At 40.5% G+C, this 19,179-nt stretch overlaps 2 protein-coding genes across 3 annotated transcripts in view; one reads left to right on the forward strand and one right to left on the reverse strand.

Moving 5' to 3' along the window:
• PUS10 (pseudouridine synthase 10) overlaps positions 1-10,356 on the reverse strand; it is a 36,712-nt gene extending 26,356 nt beyond the window's left edge. The window contains exons 1-4 of the mRNA XM_055816677.1: positions 10,226-10,356; positions 8,223-8,359; positions 5,814-6,080; positions 4,119-4,205 (exon numbers count right to left, since the gene is read on the reverse strand). Coding sequence (XP_055672652.1) covers positions 4,119-4,205; positions 5,814-6,080; positions 8,223-8,348 — 480 coding nt within the window. The 5' untranslated portion in view covers positions 8,349-8,359; positions 10,226-10,356. The remainder of the gene's footprint in view (positions 1-4,118; positions 4,206-5,813; positions 6,081-8,222; positions 8,360-10,225) is intronic.
• A 59-nt stretch (positions 10,357-10,415) lies between these two features.
• PEX13 (peroxisomal biogenesis factor 13) lies at positions 10,416-17,172 on the forward strand. Of its 2 annotated transcripts, none has more exons than XM_055816678.1 (4): positions 10,416-10,540; positions 12,627-13,324; positions 13,780-13,908; positions 14,438-17,172. In XM_055816678.1, exons 1-4 carry the CDS (start codon positions 10,467-10,469, stop codon positions 14,731-14,733), a joined length of 1,197 nt encoding a protein of 398 aa, XP_055672653.1. In that variant the 5' UTR covers positions 10,416-10,466; the 3' UTR covers positions 14,734-17,172. The 2 variants fall into 2 exon arrangements, with proteins under 2 accessions (XP_055672653.1, XP_055672654.1); XM_055816679.1 differs by having other exon boundaries at positions 13,783-13,908.
• Positions 17,173-19,179: the final 2,007 nt, after the last annotated feature.

The raw sequence follows: 19,179 nt of genomic DNA on the forward strand, positions 1-19,179 counted from the left end.
AGGGATTTGAAAACATCCATCAAGCTTAAAGCAGCAGAGCCAGGATCACATCATCTTTTCATTGATATCAGAAGGACCCACATCATAGATCTCTGTTACATGTTGATAGAGGAACTCAATCAAAAAAACCACCTACTACCCTTCCTTTTGTACATCTAAAAAAATGAGGGAATCTTAAAACCAGTGTTAGAACTATTAAGGGGAAAGAGGGATGGTGAAGAGAGAACATAAACTTTGTTAGATACATGATACACAAAACTGCAAACTACTGAACAAAATACTGTATTCATGGAATACTGTTTGCTCAAATTCACGGTGATTCATTATCCTGCATATGCAGACAGTAAGACAAAACACCATGAAGCCTACTGTAATCTTGTTTGCATAATAACACAGACAAAATCATAAATAAAAAGTTTCCACTTGAAATTCCTTGAACCTAATTCTGACCTAGAGAATATGACAACCACAAAACTGGTCTAGAAAGCTGCATTTGACAAATGCCAATTAAAGAAAAAATCTCATATATCTTGATCTAAAGCACATGTAGGTTTGGTACTCAGTTGGGTGGCTGATCTCACTCCTTTCCCATTTCATAGGGGTATAATTACAAAAAAGAGAAAACTTCTGCATGTAAGTAGCTATGCTAAAATGAGACCACAGGTCAAATTTCATTTCCTCTCTCTTGACTTCAAAACTGAAAAAGAATTGAAGAAATTACTTTTCCCCTTCAATTAAGAGGAAACAATAGATTAGGGTACTGCGAGCACAGAAGCCAAAAGATCCCAAATTCCAAATCACATTCAACCACCAAGCCAGCCAAACCCCTCCACTGTCTCCCAGCTGTATGTGAAGCAGGGGATCAGATCCCTCTACTTCATAATTACTTTATGTTTGTGGTTTGAAAATGAAAAATGCTCATTACAGAGCTCAAGCCTGCAGGGCAATGCTTAACAGCAAATATATTTCTGAAATACACTAGCTTAGGCACTATATTGATTACAAGCTGCAGGATATTATTCAAATGCTGAGGGATCACAGTGGCAACAGTTGAAATACCAAGTGCAATCTCAGCCACAGCATTTTTTTCACTGTATTAGAAAAGAGCTTCGAGATGGGGAATTCCATGATGAGGTATACACAGTTCTACAGGGAGTAATGACTACAGATGCTATTTGCATCAATGTCCTTGTAGCAAGTACCAGGATGATGGATCACAACTGAGACTACAGAGCTAACAGTCACCCTTCTGAAGGGCATGACTCACTTCATATTCTAATATAGTTGTCTGACATAAACTTGGGACTCCTGTGTTTATGATTTATTTTAATCAAATATCCTACTTGTGGAAAGAGGTGATAGCTTCTTTGCATTACAGATACAAATGCTATGCAAATGTAAATTTTATGTTCCAGTCTTCTTCAGCTCCTATCGTACATTTTAGACTTGGCAGGATGACAACTGTCATAATTAAATTAGTTGAAGGTAACATTAAAAGGCAGTTCCTGATTTTTTTGTTAAAAAGAAGCCAGAGAAAACCTTTGTGTCATAGAAAAGGTCAACGGGAGGGAGGCTGTCTTTGGGGTGTCCTCTTATGATGAAATTACGTATGTTTTTGTACAGTGCAGTTCAAAGAATTAAAAGCAGAATTTAACAAAAGACCTCTTTTCAACACAAAGCATTTTGAGATATCTGAGATATCCTGACCTATTATATTACTTGCTTCTTCTCTGTAACGGCAAAACAGGAATGGTTTTTTACCAATTATTTTTTAAAGCAATAAACGGATAGGTGGTAAATAAACCCCCATGATTTTAAAGAGGTTCTTTCGCCACCATCACCCATTTTCACCTCTCCAGTTAGGGCACAGCTACCCAAACAGCTGGCTTAGCATTTGGCAAGACCAAAGGGGTGGAATAGAAGGGACACAGCAGGAACTTCCTAATGCAGACCTCCTCTCAGATGGACCGAAACTGTTTCCAAAGAGAACAGATCTGGTTTTGGAGCTTCCTACTCACTCATCTCACTCCACCTATTAATTCCTGTACTCTCACCACAACTTTTATTCCTTTGCTTGTACACCAAGCACTGTAGTATTGTTTGTTTGCTTGAATATAAGCACAAGATACCTTCAATGAAGCAGATGGACAGGTTGAAAATTAGACCTCATCCCTTTTAACAAACTAGCAATTTATTGTACTTAGAAGACAAAGTTATTCTAAAGTAATAAATCTGGGTTTCTACCAACTGCCTTTGCCAAGTCAGTTTTCCCAATCCAAACAGTCTCAGTGTATCATCAACATTTCAATCAGCAAGAGGAACTCTCTGAAGCATAGTACTAATTTTTTGCTTCCATTTACAGCCAAGGCTGCCTCAAAGTAAAGACACTAGCCCTGCTTGTTCAGATTAGTGTCAGAACATCCCTGAGCTAGAATTGCAATGCAATAACACCCTCTACCGAGGCATTCTGCAAAGACCCACAAGGAGGGTGAGGAAAAACAGTAGCATCAAATTTTTCTTTCCTCACTTCCACCGTTATTTAGCTATGCTATGGGGGAAAAAAAAAAAAGAGGTTATTTTTAAGCTAGATAAACTGTAGCTGTCAAGCTAAAGATGTATAATGGAAACGTATTAAGAACTTGCTAACATGGGAATTGCAGTTGGGACTATAGCCAAAAGATTCTGTGCATCACTTTGTTTTTCGCTCATTGAGGCTATAATGAATAGAGAGAGGGAGGCCTCTGCAATGACTAGTGAAGGTAGACTGGAAATGAAAAAGACCTGATCAATAGTACCCCAAAAATACCAGGGCTCCTCTTTTTTTAAACACCTAAGCTTACGGACTAAGTTTGACCTACATGTGGAGTTTTACAGAGCATCATAGGCACACATGCATACCTAACCTGGAAATGCTTTTTTGGCATATCTCATTTTTTGGATGCACATAAAACCAATGGGAATAAAGGCAGTGCATCCAGCCAGAAAGCACAAAGCAGTTTGTTCTGGTATTGTTTTACAGTGGCAGCTGAAGCAAACACACCAACTATATTTAATTTCAGATGGGAAGTAAGGAATTTTATGTTCAAGAAGACCTAGAGGTAAAATATATGTTAGCACAGTGCAGCTATTACACTGGCATTTTCCAAAGATGCCAGAACTAACAGTACAAATCAACACTAAAATTGTAATAGATTATTTAACAATCGATTTGTGTGGGATGAGAATAGACATCACCACAGGTTTACACATAAATCCAAGACCACCTACGCTTCTTTCTGCCATGTTCACTGAAGCTTCTACTACATCTTACCACAGCAGGAATCTATCGTAAAGATTTACATGTTGCCCTTTAGAACAGTATTTTTGCATCACTTTATATCACAAAGCAGGGGAACATCGTAAAACACCTCATAACTAAGCAAAAATTGTTGCTTTATTAATCAAGTTATACTATACTTAGCATCCTCCCTTGATTAAAAAAAAATAATAATTACCAGGGTTATACACTCCTCTCTACATTATCATTATCCTCTGCAATTAAATGACTGAAATGTAAACAATTTAAGTTTTATTAAAATTGCCATCAAAATCAGTAGTTTTACAACTGCTATAAACTGCAGTTTTACAAATCTAGACTTTCAACAATGCCCAAGACAGGTGACTATTAAAATGCGTACTTTCATGTAATTTAAAATGCTGAACAGTTAAAGAGTTCATCTTCAAATTCCTTCATTTGTATTCTGCACTACCAATTATCATTTATTTCAGGAAAGGCACCAGCTGTGCAGTTCCTCCTCCGAGAAGATCCACAAAGCAAAGCTGGCATCTGTACCAAAGGGAACAATACACCGAGGATTTAAAGAAACTCCTTTTAGATTTTCAGATGTAGAATAACTCCTGGGCTAACTGAAAACCGAAGCTACTCGGACACTTTATTAATCAAAATAATAACAACAAGGAAGGGGAGCGCAGACTTCACTTCTAGCATGTGGTTTTTGTGTTTTGGGGGTTTTTTAAACAATAGCAATTAAAAATCAAACCACCTCCAGCTTGTATATTCCACAGTTCTTTTATTTAATATGCATTTAAGTTATGAAGAAATATCTGTAAACACTCACCTCCCTAACAGACAGCTGTGGGGGTAGTGACACAGAAAATACAAAACTAGTGAACTGGTAGTCAGCAGAATTAACTTTTTGGCACACCTGTAAGAAAAGGATTTTAATATTAAACCACAGTAATGGAACTGAGTTGATAATCTTTTAGGATATTCTTTATTCCAGCATAATCGCTGTAAATCCATTTTAATACACACTCAGATAGATGCTGAACATACAAACCAGAGTAATCCCTAGAAACTTATTGAAATACAAGCTTTTTTGTTCTGTTAAAAAAAAGAACTTACTCATAAACAATCCTTATTGATAGAAAACAAGCAGCTGGCTATTTTAAGGCTAAGACCAATTGTATACCAAAATCTTAATGCAACAAATTATACCACAATGACCAAAGACTCGAACAGCTGACACTGTGTCTTTTTTTCATGGCAGTGACACAATTCTGTGACAATAAACATGTTTTAAGATGCCAGTATCATACAGGAACAAACAAATATCCGTAGTACTAATTCATAAGCATTCCTCATCATAAAAAATCATGTTTGTCACTGGAAATAAAGTAAGAACCCAAACACACATCAAATGTTTTAAAGTAGGCTAGCAAAAGCTGATGGTTAGATATCCCTACTGGAAGTAAGCTTAAACACAAATGAAATTGCTGTCCAAAACATCAGTGACTTTAGTGAATGTTAAAAGACTAATTCTGAGCTTTTAAGGTGAAATCAACATCTCAGATAAGGAAATTTCCTTGTAAAATAATCAGTTTTTGTGATGCCTTAACAAATGCTGTCAGATTTTCCATTCCTACTCAAGAAGAGTAACTCTGAAACAAGTCTTAGAAGGAGATGGTGTAAAAATACATATACTCTGCCAACGGAAACAAAAAAGAAACATCATACACTGCAGCAACAGAAACTATATACTATGCTTTCTGTTTAGTCCCATTTTTAGATATATTCACGCTATTAAACCAAATTATTTTCTATTAAAACTGTGTTTAACATCTCAAATGCAACAGTGATTTTTCTAGCTGATATTTCAGTTTGTGACATAAGCAATTTTATTGCTCAGAGGTGATGTTTGCAATACTTGTTATACCCATATTCTCTCCTAACTCACATTTTCTCTATTACCTACAACCTGCTGTATCACCAAAGTATTCTTCTTCCTCTGAGGCTTTCTAAATAGTAGTACGTTGTATATATGTATATATATTCTAATAGTACATTGTATATATTCTAAAAAATAGTACAGAATCATGCTGTATTAGGAACATATAGTTAAGCTTAAGAGCACAGCAGTTGATGCCTCCTCATTTTCCCTTCACATAAGTGACTGTTAGGCCTTTCCCTAGGAAAATGTGCTCCTAGCAGTCATTCCGTTGCACCTGCGCTGCTATTTTTTTACAAAAAGTTACATTATGACAAGGCCTGGGTAAAATACGGTCACAGGGACAAGTTGCATTTCCCAGCTGCACGGGAAGTTTGCACACAGTGTCAATGAGCAGTAAATAGTCGAATGGCGCCACCTACACTTCAAATATTCAAAACAGGTACATGTTTCGATTTGTTTTCCAGTACCTTTCTCTTAATTGTTTAACTGCATGGTGTTTAAAATCATTAGCTCTCTCCTGTAGGCCCTAACATACACAACCTCCAGAAAAAGTACACAGAAAGACTAAGAACAGATATTTACCTTTTTCACAAAGTCGGCCTCGCAGAACTCCTGAAGAATTCCCAAACACACGTTGCAAACCTTCACAGCTGGGTTCTCCACTGCGGTATTTCCATCATTAACCAAAGGTATCTGCTGGAGAGCTCCGTTGTGGTTCAGAGCATCAGGCCCTTCTTCTGTCTGCTCAAGTCTGATTCTCTTACAAGGAGGATCAACTACATCAAAACAATCCGTATCTTCTTCCTCTTGATTATTTTTCAGAAATTCTTTTAAATCCTTCATCAACTCCTAACATAAACAGAGGAATCATACTGTTGTTGTTTCTTCTTCTTTTCTCCAATGCTGTAACAAGCACTTATAAACACAATTGTAAAAGGCAGCACTAATCATTTCAATTTAGCCGTAGTATATGTAATTAACAACTTGGAATTTATACCAAAAGACATCTACACCATTAGAAAGCTTCAAGCTGTATTTCTCTCAAAATATTGACCAGAGAAATCGAATTCTGCTGAACAGACTTCTTTACCATCCAAAAGTGAAAACACTTTACAGACCTGACTTGCAGAAATGCATTTATCTTTGGCCTCATCACTATTCAATGGGAACAGATGTTTATTGCCTTTTTCTCATTTAGATTATGTTAGAATTTAATTCCTCCAACTCCATTAGCCCAGATGACTAGGAAGAGTTGGCTAGCACAGTATGAGAAGAAAATGAGAGCAGATACAGGTGAGGGTGAAATTAAGTACATAGAGGATGAACTTCATATAAAGACAGAAGCCCATAAAAATTAAAGGATGTGCTGGTGAGAAGACAGAAGAATTCCTGCATGTCTCTGAATTTTAGGACAGATGAGAGATAGAGGCAAAACATAGTTTAGAAATGAAGATTTATTAAAAGATCTTCAGTAACAAGGACAGCAGTTGCTGTGGTATTGCAACTCAGAGGAAAATTAGGTAGAGGTGCAAAAGAATAAACAATGGCATACAGAATGAACACTTCTCAAATGATTAATAGAAAATGGAAAAGGATAAAGACGAAACAGGTCAATGGAGGCAATCCTCCCCCTCTGCTCCACTCCTGTGAGACCCCACCTGCAGTACTGCGTTCAGCTCTGGGGCCAACATAAGGACAGGGGCTTGTCAGAGCGAGTCCAGAGGAGGCCACAAAGATGATCAGAGCTGGAGCCCCTCTGCTATGAAGACAGGCTGAGAGAGTTGGGGTGGTTCAGCCTGGAGAAGTGAAGGCTTCAGGGAGACCTTATAGCAGCCTTGCAGCACCTACAGGGAGCCTACAAGTAAGCTGGAGAGGGACTTTTTACAACAGCATGTAGTGATAGGCCAAGGGGGAAAGGCTTTAAGTTGAAAAAGGGTAGATTTAGACAAGGTATTAGGAAGAAATTCTTCACTGTGAGGGTGGCGAGGCACTGGCACAGGTTGCCTGGAAAAGCTGTGGATCCCCCATCCCTGGAAGTGTTCAAGACCAGGTTGGATGCGGCTTTGAGCAACCTCGTCTAGTGGAAGGTGTCCCTGACCGTGGAACTAGCTGATCTTTAAGGTCCCTTCCAACCCAAACCATTCTAGGATTCTAAGAAAGATGTTAAAAATGAATTCTGGAGAAACTAAACTGGAACAAAGGCGAAACAATCAAGACAAACACCAGAAGATGCAAGCATAAAGACAAGGGGTTAGATCAAGTAAATGGAGATGTTTATTTGGCCTACACAATGAAAGGAGTCTCAAAGAACCAGTATGGATGAAAAACAAATGGCCAAAATTAGTTGAAGAGTATCAAATACAAGAACAAAGGCAAGAATGGTTGTGCACAGCTAGGAAAAATTTGAAGTACACTCAATTTTGGTATTAAGGTCAGCTGAAAAGGATGCCTAATAACACTGTGTTTGAATGACTGAAAAAGGAAGATTTATCCTTAACTTGTGCTCCACAATTCTTCAGTTACATCCCTCTACCAATTCTACTGAAAGAAAAAGGAAGCATGAGACAAAAAACCAGTTTGGAACATAGATGGTTCTCCCTCTGCATCAGCTACACTGCCCACAATGACTTTACTACTTATTACAATAAAGGAAAAAGAACAGAGGGAACGGTCATAGCTGCTCTGCTTCAAAAGTGATAGAGCCATGCTGTGCAGAAGCTAACATGCCACGTTTTCTGGTGTTTTCAGGGAATACATAGCAACTTTCACAGTCAAACTTAACATTTAATACACAACGATTGTGATATTCTATGATTCTTGTAATTTGTCAAAATTGTACAGTGCAGCAGCAGTAATTTTTCGTAACACATTTTGCAAAGCGTTTTCCTCTCAGGCAAAGAGCCCAGGAATACAACAACGACCTTCAAGGTAGTGTAAAGAGCACTGCATTCACATGTTCACACATTCTAATTGGGAATACAAAGAACAAACCTTGTACGGATGTCTATAAAGCATCTGTGATCCCACACAGCAGAACCTCAAAATACATCGTGGGCAAGTGCCAGTGTTCAGTAACAGCTGAACAATTGGTCTGTCCTTTTCTGTTAGTGAAGACATGCTGGATAATGCTGAAGTTTAAAAAAGAAAAGAAAAAAAGCTTAGAATAAACGCAATTCAGCAATGCAACAATAAAAGGACTCACTTAACAGCACCATATTTAGAATCACTGGATTCTTTTTTTTTTGTCCTTTAGAGAAAGTGTAGGATACATGTTCTCTCAAATCAAAGGCACAACAGAATTGGAAGACCAACCCCAAAAGACCACTGAGTCATGGAAAAGCTTCTGTACTTCCTAGAAAAATCTGAAGTCAAGAGTTCTGACAAACATATGCAGAGCTTTTGTCCAGAATTTTATCTTTGATAAAGTGCATTACATGACACATTAATTCTTTACTAAATGGCGAAGGGTGGAGCTAAGACATATTAAGCCAAACGTAAAATGGGCATTCCTTCCAAAATTGCAGCAACTAAAGAATCAATGCATTAAAATCACGGAGGGGGGCAGGGGGGAAGCCCCAAACAACAGATGCCATCCCCTTTCGTCATACAAAGCCCTAAAGGCAAAGGAAGTTAGCCCCTTCAATTTTTTAAGATTTGTTCTTTCCCATCTCAAATACAGGACTCCTTTGGGAGTTTTTGGGAGAGATAATGGGGTTTTTTTCCCTTAAAAGATTATAGCTAATTTGGTTTTCTGTCATTCTCTCTGCCCAGAACTGCAGAACAGACTAATTTCTTTGGCTGAAATTTAATAATGGGGTAGAAATCTCAGCAAGTTTCCCAGTGAGATGCTCAACCTTACCGGCTATCTAGGAAACTTTAGGAGGCACATAAGAATAACCACAGTTGTTCAGGCCAAAGGTTCAATTCTGCTGTCACCCAGGGCAAGTATAAACAGATGCCACAGGAAAATATGTGTTTGCAGGGCATATGCCTCTGCCACGGTGTGCTCCCTTCCTCCAGTTATTTCTGGTTTGGGGGGTTCCTTTGTCCTAGTGTGGTTTAACTGTTGGTAAACCTTAACAGATCTTTCCTGCAATCCTTCTTCAGTGTCTCTTTGAAATTCTCTTGCCTCTACATCCTTTGGCAAGGTGCTCCACAATAACCAACAGATGAACCACCTGATTTTGTTTGGGGTTTAGCTCCTGTAAGCAATGTTTGACAGGTGCCTAGTTTCTGTATCGAAGAGCCGGTGTAGAGGCTGGATATATGGGCGTCCTCTGTGCCAGCACAACCTGTCACACCTCTGGTGTCCTGTCCTACTCAGGAGCACCCTGCACAGAGAGAGCTCAACCTTCTGAGCACAGGAAAAGTTATTAATTCACTTAATTCAGTTTCTCCTGGATTTGGATTCTTTACATTAAGCTGTAAAAGCCAAGGACTATCTAGAAACCTTCAAACCTGCTTTTAAAAAGCATAAAACGAACAAAGATACTTTTAGGCAACTGCTAGCTCTATTCAGCTTCGTGAGGCTTAAATATTGCCACCCTAACGCCTTCATGCTACCATCGCCTGAAGCGAGGGGGGAAAAAAAAAAAAAAAAAAAGAGAGACGCTCCAGACGCAATGTCCCGCTTCCCGGGCGCGAAGGCCGGCAGGCACGCCGCCCCCGCCGCCCCGCACGGCGCTCCCCGGCAGGCCCGAACGGCGAAGCCCCTGCCCGCCCGCCCCCGCGACGACAGTCGGGTCACTATCGCGACAGAAGCCAGACCCGGCCGGCCCAGCCGCGCCGGGGCAGCGCAGCGCTCCTGCCCCCGGTCCCGGCCCGCGCCCGGCTCGGCGAGGGGAGGGGAGGCGGCCCCACCGCCCGCGCGGGCTGCACCGGAGGGGGCGGGGGGGATGAGGGCCCGCTCCGCACGGAGCCGCCCTGCCCCACAGGGCTCCGAGCTGCCGCCGCCGCCCCCCGCCCCGCCCCACTCCCCCGGGAGAAGCGATCACCTCGCAGCGCCCCCGGCGCGGCGCCGAGCCTTCCCCCTTTTCCGGGCGGCCAGCGGGCACGATACAGGCTTGCGCAGAGGCAAAGCAGAGCGCATCGATGGCCCGGCGCGGCGGGAAGCCCTGCCCGAAATGCTGCTGGTGAATAGCTCGGGGCTCGCGCGTCGCGCCTGGCAGTGGGCGGGCGGGCGGAAGAGCGGGGCGGGCCGGGCCGGGGCAGAGCGCGGCCCGCAGCGAGGCGGACATGGCGTCGCAGCCGCCGCCTCCCAAGCCCTGGGAGAACCGGCGGCTGGCGGGTACCGTGGCGCCGGCTTTCCAGTGAGTGCGTGCCCCGGCCCCCGGGTCTCCCCTGCCCGTGGTGGGATTAGGCGTTCGCCGCCTCAGGGCGCCTGCGCCTGCTCCGCCTCGGGTCTCCCGCCTCGGCCTTCTGCGCTGAGGCGAGCGCAAAGGTCGGGCTCGGCCGAGCAGCGCCTCTGCGGGCTGAGGGAGCTCGCTCGGGGTGTGTGTGTTATCCGCTGGGGTGGTTTGGGGTCGTTTGCCTTGCTTTGTTGAGGGGTTGTGTGCCAGGCGGGGAGGGGGATCTCTGGTGGATTCCCCTCCTCGGTAGGGAGAGGGAAGGAGAGGCCCCCGAACGGTGCTAGCTAGTCTCGAGCTCTGCTTGTATCTGTAGAAAGCTGCACGTATAGTGAGTGTGGTGAAGGTAAAGCTGTACGTGTTGTCAGGGGTGGGCTGAGTGCAGGCGGCCGTTCCTGGGGATCACGCAGCTGTGTAAGCGTGCACGGTAGGAGTGGAGAAGCTGTGTGTCACCCTCAGGAATTGGAAAAGATGCCTCGGTGTGTCCGTCTCAGCAGTGTTCACCTGGGAAGCTGAGCTTTCCAGAAAATCCAAGCTCATGGAGAAGGATGTTGCACAGAAAGTGTTTGTAAACTTCCTTTTTATCAGAAGTCAAGGAATGCTTGGCAGTTAAGATCAGTCTTGTTTAATTGCAGTCACTAGTACCAAATGAAAGAGCCAGCTGAAACTGGGCAAAAGGTTAGTCCAGGACTAAACGTTCAACAGATACTGCTGCTTGCACTGCCAGCTCAAGCTTTCTAAGCAAGAAAATGGATGTTAATTTTTCTCAATGGGGTTATCTAGCTCATTTTAAATTGCTTCAAACAGCTTTAAAGTGAGGTGTCCTAAGTTGACTGTCAGCAAGGGGAATGGAGCAGTGTCTTAAGTTACAGTACCTCTGTTTTCTGTGATAATGACTTATTTTTGCTTCTGTTTTTAACTGCTAAGAGATTTAGTGTCTATGATGGAAAAAAATCAAGCAGTGTAAAGTTGTAACTTATTCTCTGCTGTGAAAATCAGAAAGTTTTGCTGAGAGGAGGCTGTTCCCAACCTTACACAGAAGTAGTATAGCGAGCGTGCTTTACGCTGAAAGCAGTGCAGAAAAAAGTAGCACCATAGCACTTCAAACTTGAGTTTTCTTCTTCTGTTTATTTTTCTGTGAATTTAATGGTCTATAGAAGTGGGAAGTCATGGGATGAGGCAGTAAATGTGGGAAATAACCAAACTGTTTAACTTTAAGGGTCATAATATGTGATTAGCTTTTTAATGACACAGCAAAAGTTGGACAGCTGTTTGACACAATTCCAATACCAGACTAGAGTTTGCAGAGGCTTCCTATGAAAGGCATATAGATAAAGTGACCTAAACTTATGGGCATACAAAGGAATGTTTACTGAAATAAAAGCAAATAATTCATTTATAATACCTCTTCCTGCCAACAGTTAACTAATAAATTCTATCCTTGATGTGCTACGTAAAAGTAATTAGATAGTTTGTGTAGAAGGGGAAATTGGGGGACCCAAAGCCCTTGCATATGTTGTATAATTACTTGGATTCTCAATTAGGTCACGCCACCCTTTTCTCTAAGGGTGGATTCAAAGGAGCTCACAAACTTCCTTCCTGCTGTGTCATTGGTTCATTGTATAGAAGAGCTTAGAGTAAGTATTGGAAATAAAACTTTCAGTTTGAGAAGTTCAGAAATATTCTCGGTAGCGCATATGAGAGGCTTTTGTATGCAGAAAAATGATCTAGATGTAGCATTTCATGCTTTCTTAGTCAATACAATAAATAGATTGAAAGCTTTTCCATGTGTACATTTTGGATATGCTGCAGTTCCACATTTACACTGAATATCTCATTATGTTTTTTCTTCCCTGAAAGACCTGTATTTCCTGACTTTTATTTACTTCCCACAGATGTTGTGCAACATATTGAGTGTTTGGCTACCAGGTTCCCTGCCCTGGCACTGCTGAAACGCACTGTTGTATTTATATAGTTAGCCAAGATCTCTGCAGAAATGAAAATATAAACTTAGTTTGAGTACTGATCTTGCTTGTCTGAATTTGTTTAGGTCTGCTGACTTGGGTGACAACCTGCTGACCAGGCCTGGACAACCCACAGTTGCACGAATACCTCCACCTATTTTGCCAAGACCATCACAGCGAACAGGAAGCAGTAGTCTGAGCACTTTCAGGCCAGCATATAGTAGTTCTTTTTCTCCAGGCTATGGTTCATATGGAACTTCTTTTTATGGAAGCTATAGTCCTTACAGTTACGGATATGGTGGTTTGGGTTATAACCGCTTTCGTGCAGATGATATTCCTCCCAGCAGGTTTGTTCAGCAGGCTGAAGAGAGCAGCAGAGGTGCATTTCAGTCCATTGAAAGTATTGTGCATGCATTTGCCTCAGTCAGCATGATGATGGATGCTACCTTTTCAGCTGTCTACAACAGTTTCAGAGCTGTGTTGGATGTAGCCAATCACTTCTCCCGCCTCAGAGTACACTTCACCAAGGTGTTCTCAGCTTTTGCTTTAGTGAGAACTATAAGGTATCTCTACCAACGTCTACAGCGATTACTAGGTCTGCGGAAGAGCTCTGAGAATGAGGATTTGTGGGCTGAAAGTGAGGGGACAGTAGCTCGTGTTGGCCTTGAAGATAAGGCGACTAACTCTGCAAAATCCTGGCCTATTTTCTTATTCTTTGCTGTTATAATGGGAGGTCCCTATCTGATCTGGAAACTGCTTTCTACATACAGTGATGAAGAAACAGGTAAAGATGATTTGCAGCACAAGAGAAGTGCAGCATATATTTATTGTTCCTTCTGTTACCATGTATAGCTATTAATCTTACATTACATTGATGGAAGTTGATAGATACTGGGGTACAATACTGAATTTCAGGCACGTTACACCAGTAACAGCCTGCTTCAGTAGCCCTTAGTTGAGCTGGGATGCAGCTTCCTGCTAAGCTTTCTGTGATTCCAAAATCAGGGTTTCTTTCTGTTTCCTTTGTATTAGATGTGGCAGTTGGGGCCAGGGGAGAAGTATCAGTTGGATTGACTCAACAAATCATGCTTTGTTTGTTACTTCTGTCAGTTCTCTATTGGGGAAGTTTTAGGCAGGGAAGTTGAAGTGTTTTCTTCATTTTCCTTTAAAAAAAACAGGGAAAAACCCTTCCAAACTTTAAAATTCAATGCAGATAAACTTTAAATTTCTTTTTGAAAGCAGTATCTAGTAACTGGGCAAGCGGAGAAGATGATCATGTAGTTGGAAGAGCAGAATATGATTTCAGTGCGCTCTCTGAAGAAGAAATTTCTTTCCGTGCTGGTGATGTGCTAAAATTAGCACCCAAAGGTAAACTTTCAGTTTTGTATATATTTTCTAATCACATGTGAAGTCCTATTGTTAGAGCCTGAAAATGTAAACAAACCACCACCACCTTATTTGATGAAACTCCTCATCCACGCTGATCTTTTTTTTTTTCCCCCCATAAGTTATTACTTGAATTGTCATAAAACTTGCATAGTTTTGTTCAAGTTCCTGAAGATGTGACACAGCCTAAACTTATTCAGGGAGTGCTTTGTAGTTAGCCTTGTGGTTACCTTTTCCTCACGTGGGCTGTGTAACTGTGAAAATCCTGAGGCATTTGCAGAACGGTGGTGTTACTGATTGCAGAACAACCTGCACTTTGCAGTACTCTTCAGTTCACCTCATCGATGCAGTTGTTTCTCTTGTGAAGTAATTTGTATCCACCTTTTATGGCAGAGTTATTTCCTCTGCATGATGAGCTGGTATGTCATCTGTCTTCTGGTCTGCTTGTGCCTCGACTGCAATATATTTTGAATTGTTTTGTAACTTGATATGTTTGCATTTTCTCCTTCAGAACAACAACCCAAAATCCGTGGTTGGCTTTTGGCTAGTTACGATGGCCAAACAACAGGACTTGTGCCGGCTAATTACATCAAAATCCTGGGGAAAAGAAGAGGTAGGAAAACGGTGGACCTGGAAAGGATTACAGAACAACGGCCAGCATTTACCAGCAGAGCTGTTACAGGATCCACTGCTACTGTGACTTCAGAGGAGCAGGAAGCTGCTTTTGATTCTGTTTTTGCTGGAAGTAAGAAAGATCCTGTTGCGTCTGACTCCACTATGGTTAGTGGAGAGAAACAGGAACTCTAGTGCACTTTCATCAACAAAGCAACTGAACTGTGCTTTATTGATAAAACTTAGGGTTTGTTGAAAATCTGTATTGTAGTGGAACACTGATGGGTCTGTACCAGTTACTGCCGCTACTGACTGGTGAAGGGATGGAGAAATGATTGCTCAAATTTTTAGTATTTATTTTTGATTCACCTAAGGCTGTACATTAGTGATTCTACCCAACCACCTGGCAGTAACTCATAAGATCTTGAGATGCGGAGATTTGAGGCATTTATAACAAAGCAAACAAAACAACAGAGGCAGCTAGCCTATTCCTTTTAAGGAGACAAACTGCTGGTGAATTCTAGAGTTTATCATCCAGTCTTCATTGGGTTGTCGGCTTGACTAGAGGCCTTCTCAATACATGTGCAAAGGGAAGATAGACTTCTGTCCTATGTCCTCCAAAACTGGATGCCGAGGACCATAAAATAGTAATAGTGCATTGTTTCCCACACGAAGGAGGGAGAATTGCAAGAGATTTAGGTGACACAACTGAAATGTTAGAAGTTCTAAGTTAACTTGCTTTTTGCAAGAAGTAGGGCTTCTGTCATAAAGACCTTAAACCTTATAAAAAAGGGACTTATGAGAAAGGGAGGAGAAACACAGTTTACAAAGGAAGGGCAGTGAAGCTTCAGCAGTAGTTCTAACGAGTTCGTTTTTGTTTATTAAAAAAACATCAGAATAAAGGGTATCCTGCAGTCAGGCACTTGCCAGCGCACTTACTGTTATTCCCTTCTGTGGTAAACTAACTTTGCATCACTCCTAGCCTTTTTGTGTTGTAGCCTGGTAACTGCCTATCAATAGTCTATCGACTGCCATCTGCATCTCAACTTACTTCTGTTCTTCATTGTTTTTATGGGAGTATCAGAGTATCTATCCTGCCTTTTAGTGCAGTAGGAAAGCATTAGATTGAGGGAAGTTTAACATAATTGGAGCAGCAAAGAAAAAGTACCATTTCTTGCTTAATTGCCCCAGTTAGCCAAGGTCTTGGAGTTAATGCTTTATGCTGCCATTCAGGTGGTAAATTTTGCATCTGCCCATAAAATTTGAGGGCTGTGGTTTATCAAGAGCCATAAAAACACTATGACTGTTCAAAGTATTTAGTATTTTCTTCGTATTGATGTTTGAGAATTCCATCTTGTAATACTGTTTTTGTTGGGGTTTTTTAAATGAAGAAAGATAATTAAAACTGTTTTCCGTGTAGTATATATGTATAATATGTTGAGCTTCTGAAGGTTAAAGCAATGGATAAAATAACTAAAGCTTGTCTTAATCATTAAAATAGCATTTCCCTTTTATTTTAAAGGTACTCAAAAGTATTAGTAAAAGTAGGGTGTGTGCCTTTGCTTTATGGACCCACTAGTTTCAGTTTGAATGTTTCTACAGAGATCTTCAACACCCATTATATGTTACCAAAGCTTTCAGTATTTATACTTTAATTGCATTTGCTGGCTTGAGTTCTTCTAATTCTGTTCACCACAACAAAACTCTTGACAAGAAAGATGAAGTGAATAGAGTTTTATTGAGGTAGAGTGGCTGAAAAGATGGAGGTTATGCTGGAACCTTGGATTTTAAAGTAATCTCGGATTGCCCTTTGTTGATAATTGAACAAGAATTTTAAGTGGTTGTGCTCAGGTATTGGGAGATGGCAAAGAATCATTTTTATTAGATTGTTAGATCTTCAGGTGCAGAGGAAAAGGAGAGTAGTTAAAGGGCAAATGAGAAACTTGAAACTAGGTTTAAAACGGAACATGTTCCTGAGACATTTCCCTGTGTACCAGGGCATTAAAGAAAATTATCTATATTTGGAAATGACATCTGTTGTTGAAATAAAAATAGCAAACAATCCTGAAATATAAAATATACAGAGGAAAGAAGGGGGGCGGGTATCAAGTGTACAGTTCTGCTTATGGTGTGTATTCCTGAAGGGAATTAATTTACTATTGTGAGATTTAATTAATGGGCTGTCAGCCTCTTCTGTATCAGTGAAAGATTTCCTCCTTCAGAGGGAGGATCTTTTAAATAAATGAATAAATAAACTCAACCTTCTGTAGACATCTGTGTTCCTGCTCAGAACAAGTTGGGAAGACAGTACCATGCTGATTGTTGAAATCTTTAAACCTTACTAATTTTTAGAAAGATGAATTTAATTTCACTTTTCAGGTCATACTGTTTTGGAAAAAAATTCTTTTAGTGGCAAGTTATTAATAACTGACTTGGTTTTGTAGTAGTTTGACTTAGTCTACCAATTGCTGTCATAACTGTATCTGCTAAATCTTGACAAGAATTTTGATCCTTTCAATCTTGTGATTACTTTAATGAGGAAAGAAGGCTCTGAGGAAATTAAGCAAGTTATTTAACTCACAATTAATTGTACTGATTGCAGAAGGATATTAAAATGCATTGAAGTAAAATACATACTGTGCTTTAAGATATTTTTTTTTTGTAATGCATGAACTAGCACAAGGGAAAAAACTGTGAGTCCTCCAGTTTCATTGCCTTACGTTTCTGCCCCTATGTCAGACTATAGAAAAAGATCTAAATGAATGTTGATTGAAAAAGGGAGGCTGGTTGGCAGGCTGCTCAAGACTTGCACAACTTCAGAAAGGTGAGATGACAAAGGAGCAGGTGTGGTTGCAACAGAAGTGTGTAGGGGAGGGGGTCAGAAAAGAGATACTGTTGAGATACTGCTGAACTTAGACATTAGGCAGTTGAGTCTTATTTTGAGCTATCTACTTACTAAGTTACCTGTATGTTATTCTTTGGAACTACTTATATACCTGTAGCAGTCCTAGAAGTCTGTTACAGACTTCTATGACGTTTATATAAGGCTTTAGTTTAACCTCACTTGAATCTTATTGATGCTGTTTAATATACCGAGCATTTTCTGCTTGAATACTATCTGAACTAATGACAGAAGCCAGTTTTGACTGGTTCTGTGGATGCTAGCAGTATGGGAACATGCACACATTCAAAGCTACGTTCAGGTTTCTGAATAATAAATTTAAAGTACTCTCTTTGTCTAGTAGAACTTAATAAAATCAGCTGCCTTTGCACAGTTTTGAAACTTCTTCCTTCTGTGGAACTAGACTGCATTTGAGCTAGTAAGGTTTTGAATTATTTGGGGACCTTGGTGACATTTGCTAGTAAGGTAAATAAAAAGAAAATATGGTTTCTTACAGATCTGATCTCTTGGCAATGAAAAATTTCCAGAAGAGGTATGAACTCAGAAACCAACAATGATTTTTCTTGACACACCATTGTAGAAATACTCTTGTCTGCAATAGTAGTGGAACTGTATTTATTTTACAAAACATTGAAAATATGAAACCTTATGTTTTTAAGTAGCTCCTGGTTTTTCTTATCCATGTAGGTGTGGCTGTGTGTTGGGATTAGCAAACATTTTTGGCCGTGTTGGCAGGTAGTAATTGAGTGTGTCAACAGGTGGTGATACACTGAGGTTTTTTCTCCTTTGTGTCTTGGCATCAGGTGTTCAGCAGACCAATTTGAAGCAGGTTTGGGATTATAAATCAGTCTCCTGGATTCTGTGGTGATACCAAACACAGCCTTTAAGCAGCTGGATAATCTCTCCTTGAAAGAAATGTACTCGTATAACTGGTTTAAATAGTAACATAGGCATGCTGCCCATGCAAGGCACCCCTGGATCTTTCTTATCTACAGTTTCTAAATCTACTTCAAGATACTAAAGTTCCCTAAATTTCACAAATTAGAAAACTACAAGATTTGAGCAAATGACATGGATTATTTCTGCTGTCAGAGGGTATCTTGACGGGTTTTGGGTTTTAGAGGTGAAAATGCTGTAAATGCAAAAAAATAGTTCCACTACCTTTGAATTATTGGTAACAAAACAAGCATAGTCTAGAGACTATCAAATGAGTAAAATTTAAGGTATGCTATTTTTTTGTTCTCAAATATTGATATTGGTGGCTTTTTGTTATTAAATAAGGGAGGGACTAAACTTTTGCCTAACAGCACAGGTTAATTTTAAAACCATGTTGCCAGTTCTGTGTGACATACCATCAAGCTTCCACAGCATTAATGACTTCCGTGTTCTAATAATATCGCAATATAGGAGCATTAGCTTATTCCTAGGATTACTGTGGGATGGTGTGGAATGGGATGGAAGTGCCTTCTGCTCTCACTGAAACCCAAACGAAGTATTCGTACTGACTAAAGAATTCAGATTTCATATACTTCTCTAGATGGGTGCAATTTTTTATTTTTTTTTTGTTAACTCGTCTGTGCTGTTTTGCGTTCTCTGGCCTTGCTGTATTACTCCAGATTTTAGGGGTGGGGTTTTTTTGGAAGAAAACGGTTAATATCCCTGTGGCCATGATTATCTCGGTGATTCCTCCCAAAATACCAAGGAGGAACAGAAATTGTAGCATGGTACAGTGAGATTTA

This window comes from Falco peregrinus, chromosome 11 (genome assembly GCF_023634155.1).
Source record: "Falco peregrinus isolate bFalPer1 chromosome 11, bFalPer1.pri, whole genome shotgun sequence".
Taxonomy (NCBI): Eukaryota; Metazoa; Chordata; class Aves; order Falconiformes; family Falconidae; genus Falco; species Falco peregrinus.

Excerpts from the sequence above, each read along its gene's own strand:
- PEX13 (XM_055816678.1), top strand. The coding sequence starts at position 10,467 with ATGGCGTCGCAGCCGCCGCCTCCCAAGCCCTGGGAGAACCGGCGGCTG. Across the intron at positions 13,325-13,779 it reads ATACAGTGATGAAGAAACAG|CAGTATCTAGTAACTGGGCA; the intron begins GTAAAGATGATT and ends TCTTTTTGAAAG. Across the intron at positions 13,909-14,437 it reads GCTAAAATTAGCACCCAAAG|AACAACAACCCAAAATCCGT; the intron begins GTAAACTTTCAG and ends TTTCTCCTTCAG.